The sequence below is a fragment of the Chiloscyllium punctatum genome, chromosome 26, assembly GCF_047496795.1.
Source record: "Chiloscyllium punctatum isolate Juve2018m chromosome 26, sChiPun1.3, whole genome shotgun sequence".
Lineage (NCBI taxonomy): Eukaryota > Metazoa > Chordata > Chondrichthyes > Orectolobiformes > Hemiscylliidae > Chiloscyllium > Chiloscyllium punctatum.
The window spans coordinates 68,486,945-68,508,118 of NC_092764.1; the positions used below are offsets into that span (position 1 = coordinate 68,486,945).

The 21,174-nt window shown below is 44.1% G+C and overlaps 1 protein-coding gene across 1 annotated transcript in view; it reads left to right on the plus strand.

Moving 5' to 3' along the window:
* Positions 1–20,719, plus strand: part of LOC140496224 (putative sodium-coupled neutral amino acid transporter 8) — a 50,605-nt gene extending 29,886 nt beyond the window's left edge. Inside the window, exons 6-10 of the mRNA XM_072595725.1 lie at positions 6,536–6,650; positions 10,322–10,469; positions 16,277–16,476; positions 18,414–18,465; positions 20,614–20,719. Coding sequence (XP_072451826.1) covers positions 6,536–6,650; positions 10,322–10,469; positions 16,277–16,476; positions 18,414–18,465; positions 20,614–20,719 — 621 coding nt within the window. The remainder of the gene's footprint in view (positions 1–6,535; positions 6,651–10,321; positions 10,470–16,276; positions 16,477–18,413; positions 18,466–20,613) is intronic.
* Positions 20,720–21,174: the final 455 nt, after the last annotated feature.

Below are 21,174 nucleotides of genomic sequence, written 5' to 3' on the forward strand. Positions count from 1 at the left end.
TGATTTCCGCCCACAGTCCAAAGATGTAGAGGGTAGGTGGATTGGCCATGCTAAATTGCTCATTGTGTCCAGGGATGTGTAGGTTAGGTGGATTAGCCATGGGAAATGCAAGGTTACAGGGATGGGTGGGGTCTGGGTCTGCGTGGGCTGCTCTTCAGAGGGTTGGTACAGACTCAATGGGTTGAATGGCGTAACTGCACACTGTAGGGATTATGATTCTATTCTATGACCAGCCTTGCTACCTTCAGGGATCTGTGGATATGCACACTTCAGTACTTTCTGATGAAGGGCTTTTGCCCGAAATGTCGATTTCGCTGCTCCTTGGATGCTGCCTGAACTGTTGTGCTCTTCCAGCATCACTAACCCAGAATCTGGTTTCCAACATCTGCAGTCATCGTTTTTACTTTCTTGGGCCCTGTCATTCGCAGGATAATTCCTTAATTTGTCAGCCCTTCCCAAGGCCATTGCCTCACACTTTTCCAGATTGAATTCCATTCACCACTGCTGTGCCCAGCTGAGCAGTATGTTGATATCTTCCTGTAGTTTTTGGTTATCCCTCTCACTACTTGCCACCCTACCAACTCTCATGTCATTGGTAAACGTCTTATTCAGATCTCCTTACGTTTAAGTCCATATCAATAATGTACATCATAGACAGCAAGAGCTTCAAAGTCAGAAGCTACATGACATCAGGTTATAGTCCAACAGGTTTATTTGGAAACACAAGTTTTTTATGTTGTGTGACTTCTGACTTTGTCCACCCCAGTCCAACATCGGTACCTCCACATCATCCAGCACACTGGACAGATAACAGTCTTCTAGTCACACAAACATCCCTCTACCATCATCCTCTGCTTCCTGCCTCCCAGCCAATTTTGGATTCCACGTACCACTTTGCCTTGGATCTCATGAGCTTTTTACCTTCTTGACCAGTCAGCCATGAGGGACTATCTCAAAAGCCGCTTCAAGTTCCATAAATGTACAATTGTGCAAGTTCATACAATTCAATACAGCACTTTGGCCTACCAAGCCTGCGCTGATTCCTAATCCTTATTTAGACCAGTTACTTATAGCCCATGTGCAATTTCTATCCCTCTGTTTGCCTCCCGTTCATGTACTTATCAAGATACACCTTAACCGTTGCTAACGTGCCCACTTCCACCACCTCCACTGGCAGTGCATTCCTGGCACCCACCACCCTCTGGTTGAAAAGTTTTCCCTGCACTTCTCTCCTAAATTTCCCCACCTCACCTTGAACCTGTGCCGTCTTTCAGTTCATCTTTCCACCCTGGGAAAAAGCCTCTGACTGTCCATTCTATCTACGCTTCTTATAATTCTGTAGGCTTCCATCAGGTCGTCCCTCAGTCTCCCTCTTGCCAGTGAAAACAATTGAAGTTTATGAAAATAATCTGTGTTTAGACCACATCAAAAGTATTACCCTCATCAACACTCCTGGTTACCTCAAAAAAAATCCATCAAATTTGTCGGAAGAAACTTTCCCTGAAAATCCATGTAGGCAATCCCTAATTAATCAGCCTCTAAGGGCAGATATGTTCTGTCCCTCAGAATTCTTTCCCCAGTATCAAAGGAAGACTGGCTGCCCTGTAATTTCCTGGTCAACCCCTTCCATCTTTTATTAATAATGGAACAATGTTAGCAGTATCTCTTGTCCTCTGGCACCTTCCCAAAGGGGTTGTGAAAATTACTGACAGGGCCCCTAAAATCTCCTCCCTGGACTCCCTCAGTGGATTGGAATCTCTTCCAGGCCTTCAGATTTATCCACTAACCCAGGCAATGTTAATTTCTTGTAATTTTTCACAGACCTCTGCCCTGAAGTCTGGACCTGTATATGGTCATTTTCTTTTGCAAAGACCAATGCACAGTATTAATTGAGTCCACATCCTCCAGCTCATATCTGTAAGGTGTTTAATGAGCCGTATGTCCTCCATAGTTATTCTCTTGGTTTTTATATATACGTAAAAATCCCATTGGACTTGCTTCTATTCCCGAACTGTTGCTTTCATATGCATTCCCTTTGCTTTCCTGATTTCCTTTTTAATTCCCACCAGATCCTCATCTCCACTGCCTCACACTCTTCATACCCCTCTAAGGACTGTGCAATATTGAGACAATAACAGAATCATCGAATCCCTAAAGTGTGGAAGCAGGCCATTCAGCCCATCGAGCCCACACCAATACTCCGAAGGGCATCCCACCCAGACCTATCGCCCTACCCCTGCAATTTGCATGGCCAGTTTGCCTAACCTGCGTACATTTGGACAGTGGGAGGAAACCGGAGCACCCGGAGGAAACCTTTGCAGACATGGGGAGAATGTGCAAACTCCACACAGTCTCCCGAGAGTAGGAATCAAACTCAGATCCTGTGAGGCAGCAGCACTAACTACTGAGCCAGTGTGCCGTCCAAAGTTTCGTCCCCCTGCTAAAGTGGGAGGAGCCTGAAAGGCAAACACTTACAAAATATTTTTCAAAGTTGGTGTAGTTGGGTATTTTTGATCGCAGTGTTAGCCCCAGTATGAAAAGGCTGGCAGTCCAGTTAGATTGCCACTCTTGCAGTAAGTATACCCTGAGGAAACAGTCAGTTCCATCTGGTTGAGACTGTTGCTACCTGAAGAGTAAGAGAGGACAGAGATCTCTGCTGAAATTATTAAATGTTTCAGAAGGGGTGCAGTTAATGCAGAGACAGTTTCAATCAACTCAATTGTAATTAAAAACTTCGAAATCATCCTTCCATATAGAGTCATAGAATGGTACAGCACAGAAACAGAGCTTTTGTTCATGCTGAACAGACATCCTAAATTAATCTAGTCCCATTTGCCAGCAATTGGCCCATATCCCTCTAAATCCTTCCTTCTCATGTACCCATCCAGATGCCTTATAAATGTTGCAATTGTACCAGCCTCCATCACTTCCTCTGGCAGCACATTCCATACATGTACCACCCTCTGTGTGAAAAAGTTGCCCCTTAGGTCCTTTTTATATCTTTCTCCTCTCACCCCAAACCCTGTAGTTCTGGACTCCCCCATCCAGGGAAAAGACCTTGCCTATTCACCCTATTCATGCCCCTCATGATTTTATAAGCCTCTACAAGGTCACCCCTCAGCCTTAGACACTCCTGACAATACAGCCCCAGCCTATTTGGTCTCTTACCAATGCCAGCAATATCCTTGTAAATCTTTTCTGCACCCTTTTAAGTTTCACAACGTCCTTCCTATTGCAGAGAGACGAGAATTGATTGCATTATTTCAAAAGTGACCTAACCAATGTCCTGTATAGCTGCAACATGACATCCCCATACCTAGACTCAATGCAGCACCTCACATTTATCTAAATTACACTCCCATCTGCCACTCCTCAACCCACTGGCCCATCTGATCAAGGCCCTATTGTACTCTGATATAACCTTTTTCACTGTCCACTACACCACCAGTTTTGGTGTCATCTGCAAACTCACTAACGATACTCTTATATTTAGATCCAAATCATTTACATAAATGACAAAAAGAAGTGGACTCAGCACTGATCCTTGCAACACTCTGTTGGTCATAGGTCTCCAGCCTGAAAAGCAACTATCCACCATCACCTTCATGTCTTCATAGATCTGCTGATTGCTACAAAAGCTTTGGTACCTACATTCACATTCTGGATTAAAGGATTGACTGTCTAATAGAAGGCACAGAGTTGGGATAAAGGACACATTTTCAGGGTGACAACTTGTAACTAGTGAAGTACCACAGCAATCAGTGTTAGTGCTGCAATTATTTACAATTGTTAAGTCAACGAGCCAAACCAAATCAGTCTTTCTACCTCTGCATTCGCAGCACTGTATAATTAAGCTGAAGGCTCCCAAATAATCACTCCAATGGTCCCTAAACTGATTTCTGACCAACCAATCGCAGACTGTGTGCAGTTAATTTATGGATACTGAATTTGCATCTTAAACATCAGATGTAACCATTTATTAAATACATAATTTAAGCAAAGATAAAATTAAATGCTATGGTGAGTTAATTAATGCCTGTGCTTTAAACTGAAAAACTTGTTTTCAGCCCCCATTCAAACAAAAGACAGCAAAATAAACAAACCCAGAGAATTATGGGATAAATGAACGAAAATAACAAATCTGACAAGGCTACTTAAGTAGCTTTCACGATGCATTGTTTCATAGGCACAACCGTGGTCTTCCAGGCTGTACTTTGCTGAAACATTGTTCATGGTCAGCTTCTCAGTTCACCCAGTCAAAGACAGCAGAACATCTATCTCAGCTTTCCACACTTTAGACTTCCAGAAGCTGGTGCCTCAGATCAGGCAGGAAGCTTTCCAATCTTCATGCTCTTATGGCAGCAGCCCAGAATCATCTCCTAGTAAACATAGCAAAGAAAAAAACTTTAATTCTGATTCTTGATAGATTGATCAACTCCTTCTGGTGTTTCGATTATATTCAACAACTGCCACTTGGTTGAACATAGAATCTCTTCCTGACTTGCCAGAACCAATTCTCAGGTAATGGCCTCATTAATAGCCAACTTGTGCTGTTAAAAAAAAAGACAATTCTCTCCCTGGGGATTGCTGAGTCCACTGCAACCTTCTTAACCACAGGTCAGTCTGCAATTATCCACCAGGACTAGTCTCACAAATAAATAAAGCCTGTTTTTTTTTTATTATACCACAAATTTTGTGCAGAGGTTGAATGGATGTGTAAAAGTTGGCAAATGGAATATAATGTGGGAAATGTGAGATTATGCTCTTTGCCAGAAAGAATGAAAGAGCTGAATATTATTTAAATTGAGGAAGTATGCAAGAAATCCATAGAATGGATGAATTTAGGCATTTTTGTGCATAAATCACAAAATGCTAGCATCCAAGTTCAGCTGGTAATAGGGAAGGCAAATAGAATGATTGCCTTTATTTCAAAGAGAATGATGTATAATAATACAGGGTGTTAGACAGACCTCAGGAGGATTACTGTAAACAGTTTTAGGTCTGGAAAGACAGGATATGAAGGGGAAAAAAATCACCCGAATCTGAAACTAGCACAGACTCAACGTGCTGAGGGATTGTGTTTTAAATCTGCATGACTCCATGACTTTATGAGATGTGGAGTGGTCAGATTGTTGTCAGTCTCACGTTCTAGTGTACAAAGGAGGATGTCTCTGGGATCTTTTTTGCCTATTCAGCTTCCTTATGGAAGACAGTCTCAAGGATTCTTCTGGATGCTTGGCAGGAGGTCCAAAAGGTATCACACTGGATGCACAAGAGGGTTTCTATTTCAAAATAGGAGATCTCAGCTGGGAAGCTCTTCCTTTTCCCCAACTGAAAACTCAAAACAACCTCCAACACAGAAGCAACAATCTAAAATTAATTTAGGATATCTGGTCAGCATGGATGAGTTGGACAGAAGGGTCTGTTTCCATGCTCTACAACCCTATGACTCTATATCCTAACCAACAGAAACCTATCAGGGAGTCTCCAATAGTTATCACAAGATGTCTGACTTCTAACAAATACCATGTTAAATAACAGTTCTGCTGTTCTTTCATTGACATGTTCAAAAACCAGTTCAGGTATTCTCACCCCTTCAAACACAGGTCTACAATAATTATTAAATATGAAGCCGTCGTAACATGCATTCTTGAATTCTCTCCTCACAATCTTGTCCTCCTAATTCAATCATGCAGATAACTCCCACTCCAGAGATCTGAGCACATTATGCCGACTAACTATAGCATCAATTAACCAGTTCTTGGGCAAACATCAGACATCCTGCGGCACTAGCTAAAAAAGAGTAGGTTATTCCCCCATTGTGTGTGTGTGTGTGTGTGTGTGTGTGTGTGTGTGTGTGTGTGTGTGTGTGAGATGCTTTGTGTAAATTGCATAGATAGGGTTGACGGCCAGAACCTTTTTCCCAGAGTTGAAATATCTAACAGTAGAGAGTGTGCATTTAAGGGGAGGGAGGAAATTTCAAAGGAGATGGGAAGGGCAAGTTTTTTACACAGAGAGTGATAGGAGACTCGAGTGCACTGCCAGGTATAGTGGTGAAGGTTAATACAGTAGTGACATCTAAAGGGACTTTTAGATAAGCGCATGAATATGTGAGAAATGGACGGATATGGACCAAGGGCAGGCAAAAGAGATTACTTCAATTTGGCATAATGTTCAGCATAATACCTTGGGCTGAAGGGCCTGTGCTGTTTTGTTCTATATTCCATGTTCTATGCTGTATGTTGTGTGTTCTGTGTTCTATGTAAACTTTTTGATGGGTTCCTACCTAAGAACAACAACTGCACTTCAAAAATACGGCACCGGCACTTAAAAAAAAACCTCTTTTGGATGTCCTAAGGAGGTGAAAGGTGCTATGTAAATACAAGCCCTCTCTTTCATTCCCATTGCTGGATATCCAATCTACCGAATGTAATGATCTGTCACTAAAAGGGATACTTCTGGGAGGGGAGTGATATGAAGGAAATTGCTGTCTGCTCTCAGAGCGTTGATCTGAATCTCTGTGCCTGTTTTGCAGTGTCATGAGGCCAGTGTGGCAATCTACAGCAGCATGGAGAACAAGAAACTCTCCCACTGGATCCTCATCTCTGTCCTCTCTATGGTGGCGTGTCTGCTAATTTACTCCATCACTGGTAAAAATGCAGCAATGCAACATTCATCCTTCACTCCTCAGACATGCTAATTTTCACTCCCCTTTTATTTAAAATGAAAAGCGCTGGATTCTCTCTAACTAGAATGTGTTATGTGCCATCCTGAATCTCAATGGGATCGGATTTGGGAATACATGAGAGTCTCTGGCTTCCAGAGGGAGAAAATAATCAGACAAGATTCTGCCTGTGCTCCCCATCTAGTGACCCTCAATTGGATAGTGGTCCTCAGACAAGGAAGCTTCAAGCAAGGCTGTAATGCACCTCATGGCTGAATAGCTCACTGATTCCACTCCCCTGCCCCCCCCCCTCCCCCGCCCCCATTGAGGGGAAGTCATGCGTTTGAGATGTCAAAAAGCTAATTGGAGGCAAAAGTCTTATCCCTAGAACTGTCCCTAATCTCAACAGAAAGTTTAAAGGTAAATGGGTGGCACGGTGACTCAATGGTTAGCACTGCTGCCTCATAGCGCCAGGGACCCAAGTTCAATTCCAGCCTTGGCAATTGACTGTGTGGAATATGCACGTTTTCCCTATGTCTGCATTGGTTTCCTCTGAGTGCTCCGGTTTCCTGCTATAATCCAAGAATGTGCAGGTTCGGTGAATTGGCCATAGGGTTCAGGGATGTGTAGGCTAGGACCATTAATTAGGGGTAAATGTAGAGTAATAGGGAGGGGAGTGGGTCTGGGTGGGATACTCTTCGGAGGATCAGTGTGAACTTGCTGGGCCAAATGGCCTGTTTCCACACTGTAGGGATTATATGTTGAATATATTAATAACAGGGTGGCACCTTAGCTCAGTGGTTAGCACTGCTGCCTCACAGCGCCTGGGATACAGGTTCAATTCTAGCCTCGAGCGACTGTCTGTGTGGAGTTTGCATATTCTCCCCACTTCTGCGTGGGTTTTCTCTGGTTTCCAAAGACATGCAAGTTAAGTGAATTGGCCATGCTAAATTGCCCAGAGCATCTAGGGGTGTGCAGGATAGGTGGATTACATGGGGAATGCATGTTTATAGGGATATGGTATGGGACTGGGTCTGGGTGGGATGTTCATCAGCGTATTGATGTGGGATTGCTCAACTGAATGGCTTACTTCCTCACTTTGGGATTTCTTTGATAAAAGAGGGGGGAGGTGGATTCCAATGATAAGGACGGAGTTGGTTACAAGTACAGGTAACAAGTGAGGGTAACAATCAACTCGGTAAAAACATGGACTGCAGATGCTAGAAACCAAAGTCTAGATTAGAGTGGTGCTGGAAAAACACAGCATCCGAGGAGCAGGAAAATCGATGTTTCGGACAAAAGTCCTTCATCAGGAATAGAGGCAGGGTGCCTGCAGAGTGGAGAGATAAATGAGAGGAGGGGTGGGGGTGGGGAGAAAGTAGCATAGAGTACAATAGGTGAGTGGGGTGGGGATGAAGGTGATAGGTCAGGGAGGAGAGGGTGGAGTCGATAGGTGGAAAAGGAGATAGGCAGGTAGGACAAGCCATGGGGATGGAGCTCCCGTCTATGGTGATAGTAGCAGTGGTGGCGATGATGCTACAAATATATGCAATAAAGCAGGGAAGGACAATTTGTCTCATCGAGTCCTCAATCATATCTGGCCTTCTGCCTCAGCTCCTACCAATTACCCTCTACTTCGTGGGGGATTTCATTCTAAATATACCCAATACATCAGTCATTCTCTGGTGTAGCGAATTTCAAAAGTCCACAATGCTTTGAGTGAAAAAATTGAAAATATTGCTACTTTCTATCTTGCTCCTAAGTATTTGATCTCCTTATCCTGATACTGTGCCCCATTGGAGAAGAAAGTGAGGACTGCAGATACTGGAGATCAGAGCTGAAAATGTGTTGCTGGAAAAGCGCTTCAGGAAGGGCTTCTTCTCCTGAAGAAGGGCTCATGCCCGAAACGTCGGTTCTCCTGCTCCTTGGATGCTGCCTGACTGCTGCGCTTTTCCAGCAACACATTTTTAGCACTGTGCCCCATTGTTCCAGATCCCCTAGTTAGGACCCAGCCTAACCTTCAGAATACTTAAGTGAGATAATCTCTCATGCTTCAAACTGTACAGACTCAGTTTACTCAACAATTCAAGATTAGACACCTCTCCCAGCCCAGGAACCAACTTGATGAACCTTTACTGCATCATCTCCAACATTACATCCCTTACATAGAGATCAAAAACTGCACGCTGTTCTCCATGTCTGGTTTCAACAGAAATTTCCACAAGATTTCCTTTTTCTTGTACTCCAATCCCAGTTATAATAAAGGCCAGCATAATGATTGCCTCCCTAATCACTTCCTATACCTGCCCGCTAACCCTCTGCATTCCTTACAGTACATGCACACCCAAATCTCTCTAATATTGGCATTTACAAGTCCCACACCTTTTTAAAAAAACACATTATTTTCTGTAGCTATGCGCTGTCCTGCATAAGTCTGGTCACTTGCATGGTCATTTGTTGCTCACTCACCTCACCTGTCTGTAACTCTCTGTATCCCCCTCACAGCTTACTTTCTCTCCTAGTTTAGTGTTCCCACATGACTCTCCTGCTTCTTTCTCTAAATCACGAGTATAAGCTGCACATATCAGAGGCTCCAGCATTGATTCTTGCAGTGCTGCACTGATCACAGTCTGCCAATATAAAAAACAAATCCTGTTTTGGCATCTTTACTTCTCATCTCTTCCTGAAACTCCCATGGTCTCAGACACTCTCCTGTCATCCATCGTTGACATAATGCAGCAAGAACCATCTGATACTACCCAATAAATAACCTACTGCAAACAATAATAACAAAATCAGAAGTTGCTGGAAAATCTCAGCAGTCTTGCAGCATCTGTGGAGAGGAATCAAAGTTGACATTTGTGCTGCACTGACCCTTGTTTTGATTGGATATTCTGAAGAAGTGTCATTGGACCCGATTTCTCTCCACAGATGATGCCAGACATCTGCGATTCTCCAGCAATTCCTGTTTTTGTTTTGGATTCCCAACATCTGCAGTTCCTTTTTTTTTAAACAGACAACAATTCTTCACTCAAATGCAGGGGATGGAGCAGGGAGAGGAGATTAAGCTAACTGACTCCAAAACCGTGCTGTGCCACAGAAGGTCAATTAAAAGCCTGTAAATTATCCACTGCCACGTGCTTTTTTCAGACACTGGTGAGATTCAGCGGTAAGAGTTAGAGCAGCTTAGTTTAAGTGGCAAGCACTTTCTGTGGCGCGGTGGCTCAGTGGTTAGCACTGCTGCCTCACAGCACCAAGGACCCAAGTTTGATTCCAGCCTCTGTGGTTGGGTGTGTCTGCCTGGGATTCCTCCAGATGCTCCAGTTTCCTCCCACAGTCCAAAGATGTGCAGGTTAGATGGATTGGCCATCTAAATTGCTCTGTAGGGGTTAGCTATGGGAAATATTTAGTTACAGGGATAGGGTGGGTCTAGGTTGGATGCACATCAGGGTGTAGATTTGATGGGCTGAATTGCCTGCTTCACTTTAAAGGAATTCAATGATTCTGTTAAGTTAGGGGATCTGTGGGTGTACTATCAGTTCCTGTGGGTGCCCTGTTCAGCAAGGGATCACTAGGTACAGTACCTAGAGCTGAGCTTACATTGTCTTCTTGGAAAAGCAACTCTGTAAACTGGACAACTGCTGTGGTTTATTCTAGGAATGTACGGATACTTAACATTTGGTACAGATGTGGCTGCAGATATGTTAATGTCATACCCAGACAATGAGGTGTTAATTATAATAGGAAGACTGCTGTTTGGGATCTCCATCATCACCATCTATCCTATAATACTCCATTTGGGCAGGTATGCTGTGATTTTCCAAACTTTGTGCAATTGTATCACTAGGATGAAAGTCCGAATACTCAGTGGGATGTTACAAAACTCAGAGTCATAGAGTACAATGTCATATAGCACTGAAACAGACCCTTTGGGTCCAACCCTTTCATGCCAACCTGATATCCTAAAATGAACTAGACCCATATCTCTTTAAACCTTTCTGATCCATGCACCACTCCAAATGTTCGTTAAATGTTGTAATTGTAACTTCCTCCACCATTTTGTGTGGCAGTTCATTCTATATTCACATCATCCTGTGTGAAAAGGTTGCCCCTCAGGTCCTTTTTAAATCTTTCCCCTCTCACCCTAAATCTATGCGCTCTTGCTTTGGACTCCGCAACTCTGGGGCAAAGACCTTCATTATTCACCTTATCGATGCCCCTTATGATTTTATAAACCTCTATAGAGCCACCCTCAGCCTCCTAAACTCCAGGGAAAAGGTCCCAGCCTATCCAATCTCTCCTTATACCTTAAAACCTCCAGTCTTGGTGCCATTCTTGTTCGCCTTTTCTCTAGCCTTTCCAGTTTAACAACATCCTTCTGATAGGAGGGCGACTCAAAATGGATACAGTCCTCTAAAAGTGGCCTCATGAATGTCTTATACATGTCTCAATGTCTCAACTCCTGTACTCAGTTCTCTGACCAATGAAGGCCCCTTTCAAGGAAGTATGTACCTGAACCCCTAGGTCTATCCCCTAGGTCTCTCTGTTTGACAGCACTCCCCAGGGCCCTATCATTAACTGTGTAAGTCCCACCCTGGTTCGTCCTGCTAAAATGCAACACCTCGCATTTACCTTATCTAAACTCCATTTGCCACTCCTTGGCCCTTTGGACAGTGAGTGATTCAGGACTGCACTTCCACTCAGTGTTACCCTCTCTGGGCGTCAGCCATGCTGCAGTAGGTGATTAAAGGGCCAGCACTACTTGGCTGTGTAATCCTTGATAACAATGTTTGCTCTTTGTTGTCATAGAAATATGGGCAATAGGAGCAGTCCTTCAGGTTCACTCACCGTTCAGTACAATCGCGGCTTAAGTACCCTGTTGCCGCTTTCTCCCCTTACCTTTTGATTCCTTTAGCCCTAAGGACACGACCAAACCCCTTCTGGAAAACATGCCTCAGTCATTTTCTGTGGCAGAGAATTCCACTCTCTGATGCAAAATGTTCAAAATGAGTGAAGAATTCAGAGGAAAGTTATATAGAAGAGTATAAACAGGGGAGGAGAAAAGTAGCGAAATGACGAGGTTAATTTTATATCGAATTTAACAGAGGCTTTTATGAAGTGGTATTTTCCCTTTTCATTCATGGGAGCTGGGCATTATTTGTCACCTATCTGAAAGTGTCCTCGAACTCAGCATCTTCCTTCAATTATTTTAGAGGACAGTTGAGAGTCAGCCCCCATCTGCTGTGGGTCTGGATTCAGAGAGGCTAGGCTGGGGAGGAAAGTAAATCTCCTTCCCTGAATTACAATAATGACCCAGATAGGTTTTACAAGAATAGATGATAGTTGTCACAGACCCCATTATGAGACTAGCTTTTTGATAAATTAGTTTTAGATTTCCACCAGCTTCTGCAGTGCGATTTGAACCGTGCCCCCAGTGCATTAATGTGAGCATCCGGATTACTATCCAGTGGCATTACCACTATGGTATTACATTCCACATTTTGGTCTTAGCTACAGAGAGAAAGGGAAGGAAGTGGAGTCGAGGCCAAGACAGAGTCATAGAGTTGTGCAGCATAGAAACAGACCCTTCGGTCCAACTCATCCATTCTGACCAGATATCCGAAATTAATCTAGCCCTATTTGCCAGCAATTGGCCCATATCCCTCTGAACCTTTCCTGTTCATATACCCAACCAAATGTTTTTTTAAATGTTGTAATTGTACCAGCCTTCATCACTTCCTCTGGCAGCTGATTCCACACATGCACCACCCTCTGTGTGAAAATGTTGCCCTTTAGGTCCCTTTGTTATGTTTCCCCTCTCACCTTAAATGTATTTCCAGTAGTTTTGGACTCCTCTACCCTGGGAATAAGACCTTGGCTGTTCACCCTATGCATGCTCCTCACGATTTCATATGCCTCTGTAATGTCACCCCTCAGTCTCCAATGCTCCGGTGAAAACAGCCCCAGCCTATTCAAACCCCAAAACTCCGACCCCGTCAACATTCTTGTAAATCTTTTCTGCACCCTTTCAAGTTTAACAACACCTTTCTTATAACAGGGAACCCAGAATTGAATGCAGTATTCCAAAATTGGCCTCACCAATGTCCTGTACAGTTGCAACATGATATCCTAGCTCCTATACTCGTGGGTGGCACGGTGGCACAGTGGTTAGCACTGCTGCCTCACAGCGCCAGAGACCTGGGTTCAATTCCCGCCTCAGGCGACTGACTGTGTGGAGTTTGCACGTTCTCCCCGTGTCTGCGTGGGTTTCCTCCGGGTGCTCCGGTTTCCTCCCACAGTCCAAAGATGTGCTGGGTCAGGTGAATTGGCCATACTAAATTGCCCGTAGTGTTAGGTAAGGGGTAAATGTAGGGGTATGGGTGGGTTGCGCTTCGGCGGGTCAGTGTGGGCTTGTTGGGCCGAAGGGCCTGTTGCCACACTGTAATCTAATCTAAATGTCAATGCACTCAATGAAGGCGGCTTCAGCCTTGATGTATCTAATGGCGGAGCAGGCTTGAGGGACTGAATTGCTTGCTCCTGCCCCTAGTTATTATGTTCTGATGAGGAGATGTGACGATAATGTTTGAAAAGGGGGTGGAGGAACAGCAATATGTCGGGGTGTCTGCACATGAATGTTTGAAGCATATTAGGAAGCTGTTCATATGCAATTGTGTTCCATGACATATTAATGAAGGAATATAGAACAGAAGTGAAGATGCTGTGTTCAGCTCCTTGGGCCAGAGTCAGTGAGGTGGATTAACTTGAAGCACAGTTTAATGGAAATTAAGATGATAGAAGGAAAGATTCTTGAGAGGGTGAATTGTAGACTGTATAGCACTGCCTAGAAAGGGGCAGGAAACATAGTCAAGAGTCAAATTCAGAAAATAATAAAATTAATACTCAAAGGGGAAATAAATACATTGATATGGGAAAAGAGTAGACTGTAGAATTAATCCGACTACTCTGCCAAAGAGATTTTGTCTTTTTAACTAATGGGGGTCCGTAAGGGGTGAGCAGTGGTGCATTTGAATTCTTCCAGGAGCACTTGATGAGTATGTTCAAGGCAATGTCACACAACATAGAACTCAAGGGACTGGGGTAAAATGTCAGCTCAGACAGAAGATTGATTAACGGACAGAAAACATGATAGGAATTAAACAGGCGATCTTTGTGTTGGCAGGCTACAGTCAGTAATCGGGTGGCACGGCGGCTTAGTGGTTAGCACTGGCACCTCACAACACCAGGGATTCTGCCCTCGGGTAAAAAGGAGAAAGTCAGGACTGCAGATGCTTGAGATCAGAGTCCAAGAGTGTGTTGCTGGAGAAGCACAGCCGGTCAGGCAACATCCAAGGAGCAGGAGAGTCGACATTTCGGGCATAAGCCCTTGACTTCTGATGAAGGGCTTATGCCTGAAACATCGATTTTCCCGCTCCTCGGATGCTGCCTGACCTGCTGTGCTTTTCCAGCACCGCACTCTTCGATTCTGCCCTCGGGTGACTGTCTGTGTGGAGTTTGCACAGTCTCCCTGTGACTGTGTGTGTTTCCTCCCACAATCCAAAAATGTGCAGGTTAGGTGGATTGGTCATGTTAAATAACCTGTAGTGTTCAGGGATGTATAGGTTAGCCCTGGGATAAGCAGGGTTATAGGGATAGGGTGGGGGGGAGGTGGCATCTGGGTGGAATGCTTTTTGGAAGGGTGGTGCAGACTTGATGGGCCAAATGGCCTGCTTCCACACTGTTGGGATTCTATGATTCTAATCAGTTTTACAACTTAAATCAAGCATTTGATGAGGGAGTTGAGTGGTACAGTGGCGATATCCCCACCTCTGAGCCAGGATTCAACTCCCATCTCCTCCAGAGGTATGCAGTGATATCTCTGAATAGGTTGTTAGAAAGTATCTAGAGGTGGGGATCTGTCTGTGCTACATCCAAGATGCATTATTAGTTGGGAACGTAAGATGTGAGGAGGCAGAAAACACATCAACAGATACAGCAAGTGGAAAGAACATAGCAAATAGAATATCACGTGGTGTTAGTTTTGTTGGAGGGTAAAAATAGCCTGGAACTCTTTTCACTCGAACGTATCAGGTTGAGGGATGACTTCATAGAGGTTTATAAAATCATGACGGGTATAGATAAGGTGAATAACAGGTGTCTTTTCATGAGGGTGGGCGATTTCAAAACTAGGGGATATTTTTTCAGGTGAGAGGAGAAAGATTTAAAAAAGTCTTCTGGGGCAACTTGTTAATGCAGTGAAATGAAATGTTTGGAGGGATATGGGCCAAGTGCAGTCAAGTGGGACTAGTTTAGTTTGGGATTATGGTCAGCATGGACTGGTTGGACCGAAGAGTCTGTTTCTATGCTGTATGACTCTATAAGTAGAATATTTTACAAGTTGGGAAATGGTGTCATTCTGAGAGACTCCGGATGTCATTATGCAGAGGGTAAGTGTAAAGAGGTCTGAGTACAATAATTTAATCATTAGTGAGGCCACATTCAGAGTGCTGTGCATTTTTGGCACATACCCTAGAGGGAGGGTAAAGACAGTTCACTCAATTAATTTCTGAGGTGAGAGGGACAGACTGAACATAAGTTTTGATGATAAGAGCTGATTCAGTTGAAACATATTCTTAAGGGGTTTTACAAGGTCAGGTTGTGAGAGGTTTGTTGTCCCCAGGGCTGGTGAACCTCGAACACAGTCAAAGGGTACAGAAGTGCTCATTCAGGACTGAGATGAGGAGTAATTTCTTCACTCAAAAAGTTGTGACCCTTTCGAATTCTTCACCCCAGAAAGCTATGGATGCTCAATTCAATTAAATTCAAAACAAAGGTAATCAAGGAACTGAGGGGACAGGGTGATTGAGGGGGAAGTTGAAGCTAAAATGCCAAGTTTGAAGGGCCAAATGGCCAACGTCTGTGTCCTACATTCCTTTGCCTCGTTCTGTTATGTATCATTCCAGCAATCCATGATTATGTTAACCTCTCGGACACATTGAATTAGACCACGGTTCAAGGCTTAAACCTCAAACCAATGTAGGGCACATGTATACAAACTGTCTCTCTTATTTAACAGTTGGCTTCTGACTGAAACATATAACGGTACTTAAGGAGTATTGCAGGGTAGATAGTGTGGCGGCATTTCCCCAGGATAGGTGAGTCTAAAACACGGTATCCTGGCAGTGGTTATCGTGTGGTCAGAATGACCTGATACATCAAGCAAATCAATTGCAGGCCTGAGGTACTTTATGCATAAATTCAACTTCTTCACAACTCTTCTTGAGGACGGAGAAGCTACTGACTGTGCTCAGTCTGGGATTATGTGTGAATCCAAACCTGCAACCTGTTGTTGACTCTGAGTGCCCTCTGTAACGGCCACTCTGTTGAATCTACTTTGGTTAAGATACAGAACAACACATTAAGCTAAAGGACTACTCTGAGTGACTCAATGTGGTGTTGCCAATGTGTGAAAAACTGATGAACAGGGGAGGGTAGATGATCACTCTGATCAGCACTCGGTCCCACACTGAAAGCATGTGGGAGGGGACTGTGAGCTAGTTTGGTATGGAGAGAGAGTCTGTCTCCGTCCATTTACACTCTCTTTCTCTTCCTGAGGTCTGTCATTCAGGACCTGTGTGTAAAGTGTCGTCCTCAGAATGTAATACTCGCAGCGTCATCCGAGAGGAGACTGAGGCTCTTTCTGACAACTTGCTGGCTCCTGGTCACCATGGTGATAGCACAGTTTGTCCCGGACATCAGCGAAGTCATCAGTCTCATCGGGGGCATCAGCGCCTTCTTCATTTTCATTTTCCCAGGTACAGCTCAGCATATACTGGGTAAGGCTATTCCAGAATCTGGGAATTACAGCCATCCTTGGGTGCGAATGACTCCATTCCCAGGCCTCGTTCACTATCCTGAGGGACAACTGGATAATGTTTCCCTTTATTCTTTGACTTTCTGCCCTGCAATGCTTGCTCTCTATACCCATATGAGACCTTGTGTTGCTAGTCTTTACAGGGCATTTATCTTGCAGCATCAACAGCTGGGAGGCAGGGACAAGGTAACTGGGAAGCCGACAATTCTAACGCACCTAGGATTCGGGCATAGTCTTTACAGGGCTCTTATCTCACAGCAACAGCAGCAGCCAGGAGCCAGGGACACAGTAACTGGGTAAGCCTATAAATCTAGCGCAGTGTGGACTCAGGCCTAGTCTTCACTAGGCATTTATCTCAGAGCAGCAGAAGCAGACAGGAGGCAGGAACACTGTATCCAAGTAAGCCTATAAATGTAGTGCAGTATGAATTCAGACCTAGTCCTTACAGGATTCTTATCTCACAGCAGCAGCAGCAGCCGGGGGCAGGGACACAGTAACGGGGTAAGCCTATAAATATAGCGCAGTGCAGTCTCAGGCCTAGTCTTTACAAGACATTTATCTCAGCGCAGCAGGAGCCAGGAGGCAGGAACACTGTATCCAGGTAAGCCTATAAATCTAGTGCAGTATGAATTCAGGCCTAGTCTTTACAGGGTTCTTATCTCAGACAGCAGCAGCCAGGAGGTGGGCTCACAGTCACAGATAAGGCTTAAAATCTCATGCAGCGTGGATTCGGGCCTAGTCTTTACAGGGCGACATGGGTGTCTGCAATTTCCTCGCCAAGTTACTCACCCGCCACCCATTCTAAGTTCTAAACCTGGTTAGTGCAGCCAGCTATTCAGTCACAGAGGCTTCTGTAACCATATTTCAATTGTGTACGCACCCAAACTTCATCACTTCCCAGACCATAAGATATAGGAGAGAAGTAGACCAGTCAACCCATTGATTCTGCTCCAACGTGGCTGATCTGATAATCCTCAGCTCCACTTTCCTATCTTTTTCCCATATCCCTTCACTTCCCCAATTGATTAAAATGATCTGTCTATCTCAGCATTCAGTAAACTTAAAAACCCAGCCTCAGCATCCTTCTGTGGTAAAGATTTCCACAGATTCACTATCTCCTGAGAGTATAAATTTCTTCTCAAACTCATCTTTAATGGGCGACTCCTTATTCTGAGATTTTGCCTTCTGGATCCTACACTCTCTGTCAAGGGAAAACAACCTCTCCATATCTACTCCATCCTATTCCATCAGAAACATGTATGTTTCAATAAGGTCATGTCTCAATCCTCTAAACCCCAATGAGTGCAGACCCAACCAACTCAAGCTGTCATCATGAGACAGTTCCTCCATACCATGGATCAGCCGAGTGGAGCTTCTCTCAATGGCATCCAATGCTAGTATATCTTTCCTTAAATAAGGAATATAATCTGTTCACAGTATTCCAACTCTGGTCTGTCTAGTGCTTCTATAGTTTTAGTGAAACCTCCCTACTTTTATAGTCGATTCCCTTTGAATTAAAGGCCCTTTGCCTTCCCTGTTGCCCACTGAATCTGGATGTTAACTCTTTCTGATTTGTGGATGAAGACTCCCTAACCTTTCTGTTCGGTAGCATTCTGCTTTAAGTGAAGAGATCTTTCCTGACCTCCACACCAACACAAGCACATGTGACAAAGAGGGAGTGTACTTCAGTGAAACAATGTGTGAAACGACACTCGGGACTGACAAACAGTCACAGAGCTCTGACTCTGAGCTTTTCTCTCTGTCCCTCCACAGATGCTGCCAGACCTGATGGGTATTTCTGGCCTGTTCTGTTTTTTGACTTTGGTGTCGATGCGAATTGTTGTTCATGTCTGATCATCTCCCTTCTCTCCTTTGCAGGCCTGTGTCTATTCTGCACCATGCAAGCAAGGCCCGTGTGTCCCAGAATCAGGTAAACTGCAGCCAAAGACAGTCAGCAGCCAGCTGCTACCTACACAAGCTCTGACTTTTGGATGATGTTATGAACCAGATCAAACCCCCTTCTAATATATCAAAGAGATAAGTTATACCCTAACTTTAATCTTACTTAAAGGCAAGTGTAAGGTGCAGTGTTCCAGGTGTAATTCGATTGGTTATACTACTCGCCTTGTAACAATACACACTTAATTCTTAAATAACTGTTAAAATACAAACAAAAGAAAGAAGAATTGGTATAATTTTAACTCCGTTGGGAAAGAATAATAGGTTATTTAACAACTAAACAGCAACTTTTTTCAATATCCTAACTTCCCATAAACACACCCTTGGAAAAGGCAAAGTCAGTCAAACAGATTGTCTCCCATGTGATTCTGGCAGAGAGACAGTTTCCAAGGCCAACTTCAAAGTCCCAACAACTACAGAAAGCTAAACAAAACCCCTGGTTCTTTGGAAGGTTGACTCCCCCCATTCATGCTGCTTCTTTTGTTCCAACTTTAGAAAAACTCAAAGCCTCACAAGCTGTTTACTTTATTGGCTTGGAAGAGAGAGCTCAACACCTCTGTCCAAAACTGTCTTCAAAAACACCAGGACAAAATACACCTCTTAAAGCAATATTATTGTCACAATGCAATCTCTCACCACTTCCACCACTCCCCTCTGAGATCCTGCAGCGCTGTCTGGAAGAAGAGAAAGCTATTATTCCTCGAACATTATCGCAGTGATGTGGTCCATACCTCACTGTTGTGATTGGGAGGTTGCCATGCTCAAAATGGCTGCCACCTTTTCACACACTGATGTAGAGACATACTTGTGGCAGGTTTTTGACACCTGACACACAGAAAAAAAACTTCACCAGCCACCTAATTATTCTAATCCCATTTCCCAACATCCAACCCGTACCTTGCCTGCCTTGGCATTGTAAGTGTACACCTGAATACTAGTTAAATGTTCTGAGGGTTTCTGCCTCTATCACACTTACAGGCAATGAGTTCCAAATTCCCACCATCCTCTGGGTGAAAATGCTTTTCTTTATGTCTCTTCTAAACCTTCTGCTCTTTATCTTTAGTCTATGCCCCCGGTCACTGACACCTCCATGAATGGAAATAGTTTTAAACATCTCAATCATGTCCCTGCTCAATCTCCTCTGCATTAAAGAAAACAAAGAAAGACTTCAAAAGTGTTTCATTGGTTGCAAGACATCTTGGGATGGCCAATGATTGTGACAGGTGCTATGTAAATACAAGGCTTCTTTCCACGCTGTGAAATTGGACTCCAGGCATTAACACTTAGAGTGTTTCATAGTCATCCGAAGGAAAGGAGTTCCCTATCAGAGGATCACAGAGGATATGGAAAACAGAACCTCTGAGCCTTGTCAAGCTTTCAATAACCTCCAGACCTCGGAATTCCAACCACGTCCCCCAGTACCCATCCAATATCAGCATGGCATAAAATCATGTAGGAATGCTAATGCCTGCCTTCATCTTGGAGTTATGCTTTTCCGATGTGACATTCCCAGGAACTGTTCGGCTGACCATGTAAGGTAGAATCGCTCCCTCTCACTCACTATCTTCTCCTGGGGAGAGGTTGGTTCTCTATTCTGCACTCCACTGACAGGCCGAGACAGTGCTACAAGGGCATTCTGAAGGATATCCTTTCTTAAAAATATTTGCTCAAAGGATGCAGATGTTCCTGGCCAGACCATAGAGTCATGGAGTTATACAACATGGATACAGCCCCTTCAGTCCAACTCGTCCATACTCGTCCAAATCCAGCCCCATTTGCCAGCATTTGGCCCATATCCCTCTAAACCCTTCCTATTCGTGTACCCACCCAGAATCCTCTTAAATGTTGTCATTGTACCAGCCTCTACCACTTACTCTGTCAGCCCATTCCATACACACACCATCCTTTGCAAATAAAAATTGCTCCTTACGTTCCGTTTAAATCTTGCCCCTCTCACCTCTCCTTGTTATCATGTTACCTTTCCTGGGTAGTTGCTTGCACCAGTTATCTGCTGTGTTTCTTTGAGCCGTAAGAACAGTGCCTAAACTTGGCAAGTTGTTCATTGGCTCTTGCTTTTGTTGGTTGCTTCCATTTTATTGAGTGATTGTTTTGCCTGCAGGTTGCCTTCGATGGTCTGGGGAACCATTAACATCCTGTGTGGAGTGTTCATCTTCGGACAGAGTACAGCCAGCGCAGTGATTGAGCTGATAGAGGAACTGGCCTAAAGCCTGGGAGTATGGAATCCAAACGGGCTTCACCGTGCACCCAGTAACAATAACACCTGGGTTAACTGTCAAATACTATCAGTATTTTGTTTTATCAGGGCATGCTGCTGTGTGCGTGTGTGTCTGTGTATGTTGGCTGTATATATCTGAGTGTGTGCATGTGTGTGCATGTGTTTATCTGGATGTGTGTACATGTCTGAGAGTGTGTACATGTGTGTCTTGGGGTGTGTGAATGTATCTAGGAATGCTTGTGTTGTTTGTGTGAGTGTGTGTGTTTTGGGATTGTGTTGTTGGGTTCTAAGGGCAGCATCTTATGGGGATCCAAATAATGTGTGCCCCAGAAAGATGTGCAGGAGAATCAAGCAACAAAAGTATAGCAAGCCCACCTGGATATTGGGAGCATCTTGTACAGTCCCACAAGTGGAATGGTGAGATTCTCACTCGGCAGTGGCGAG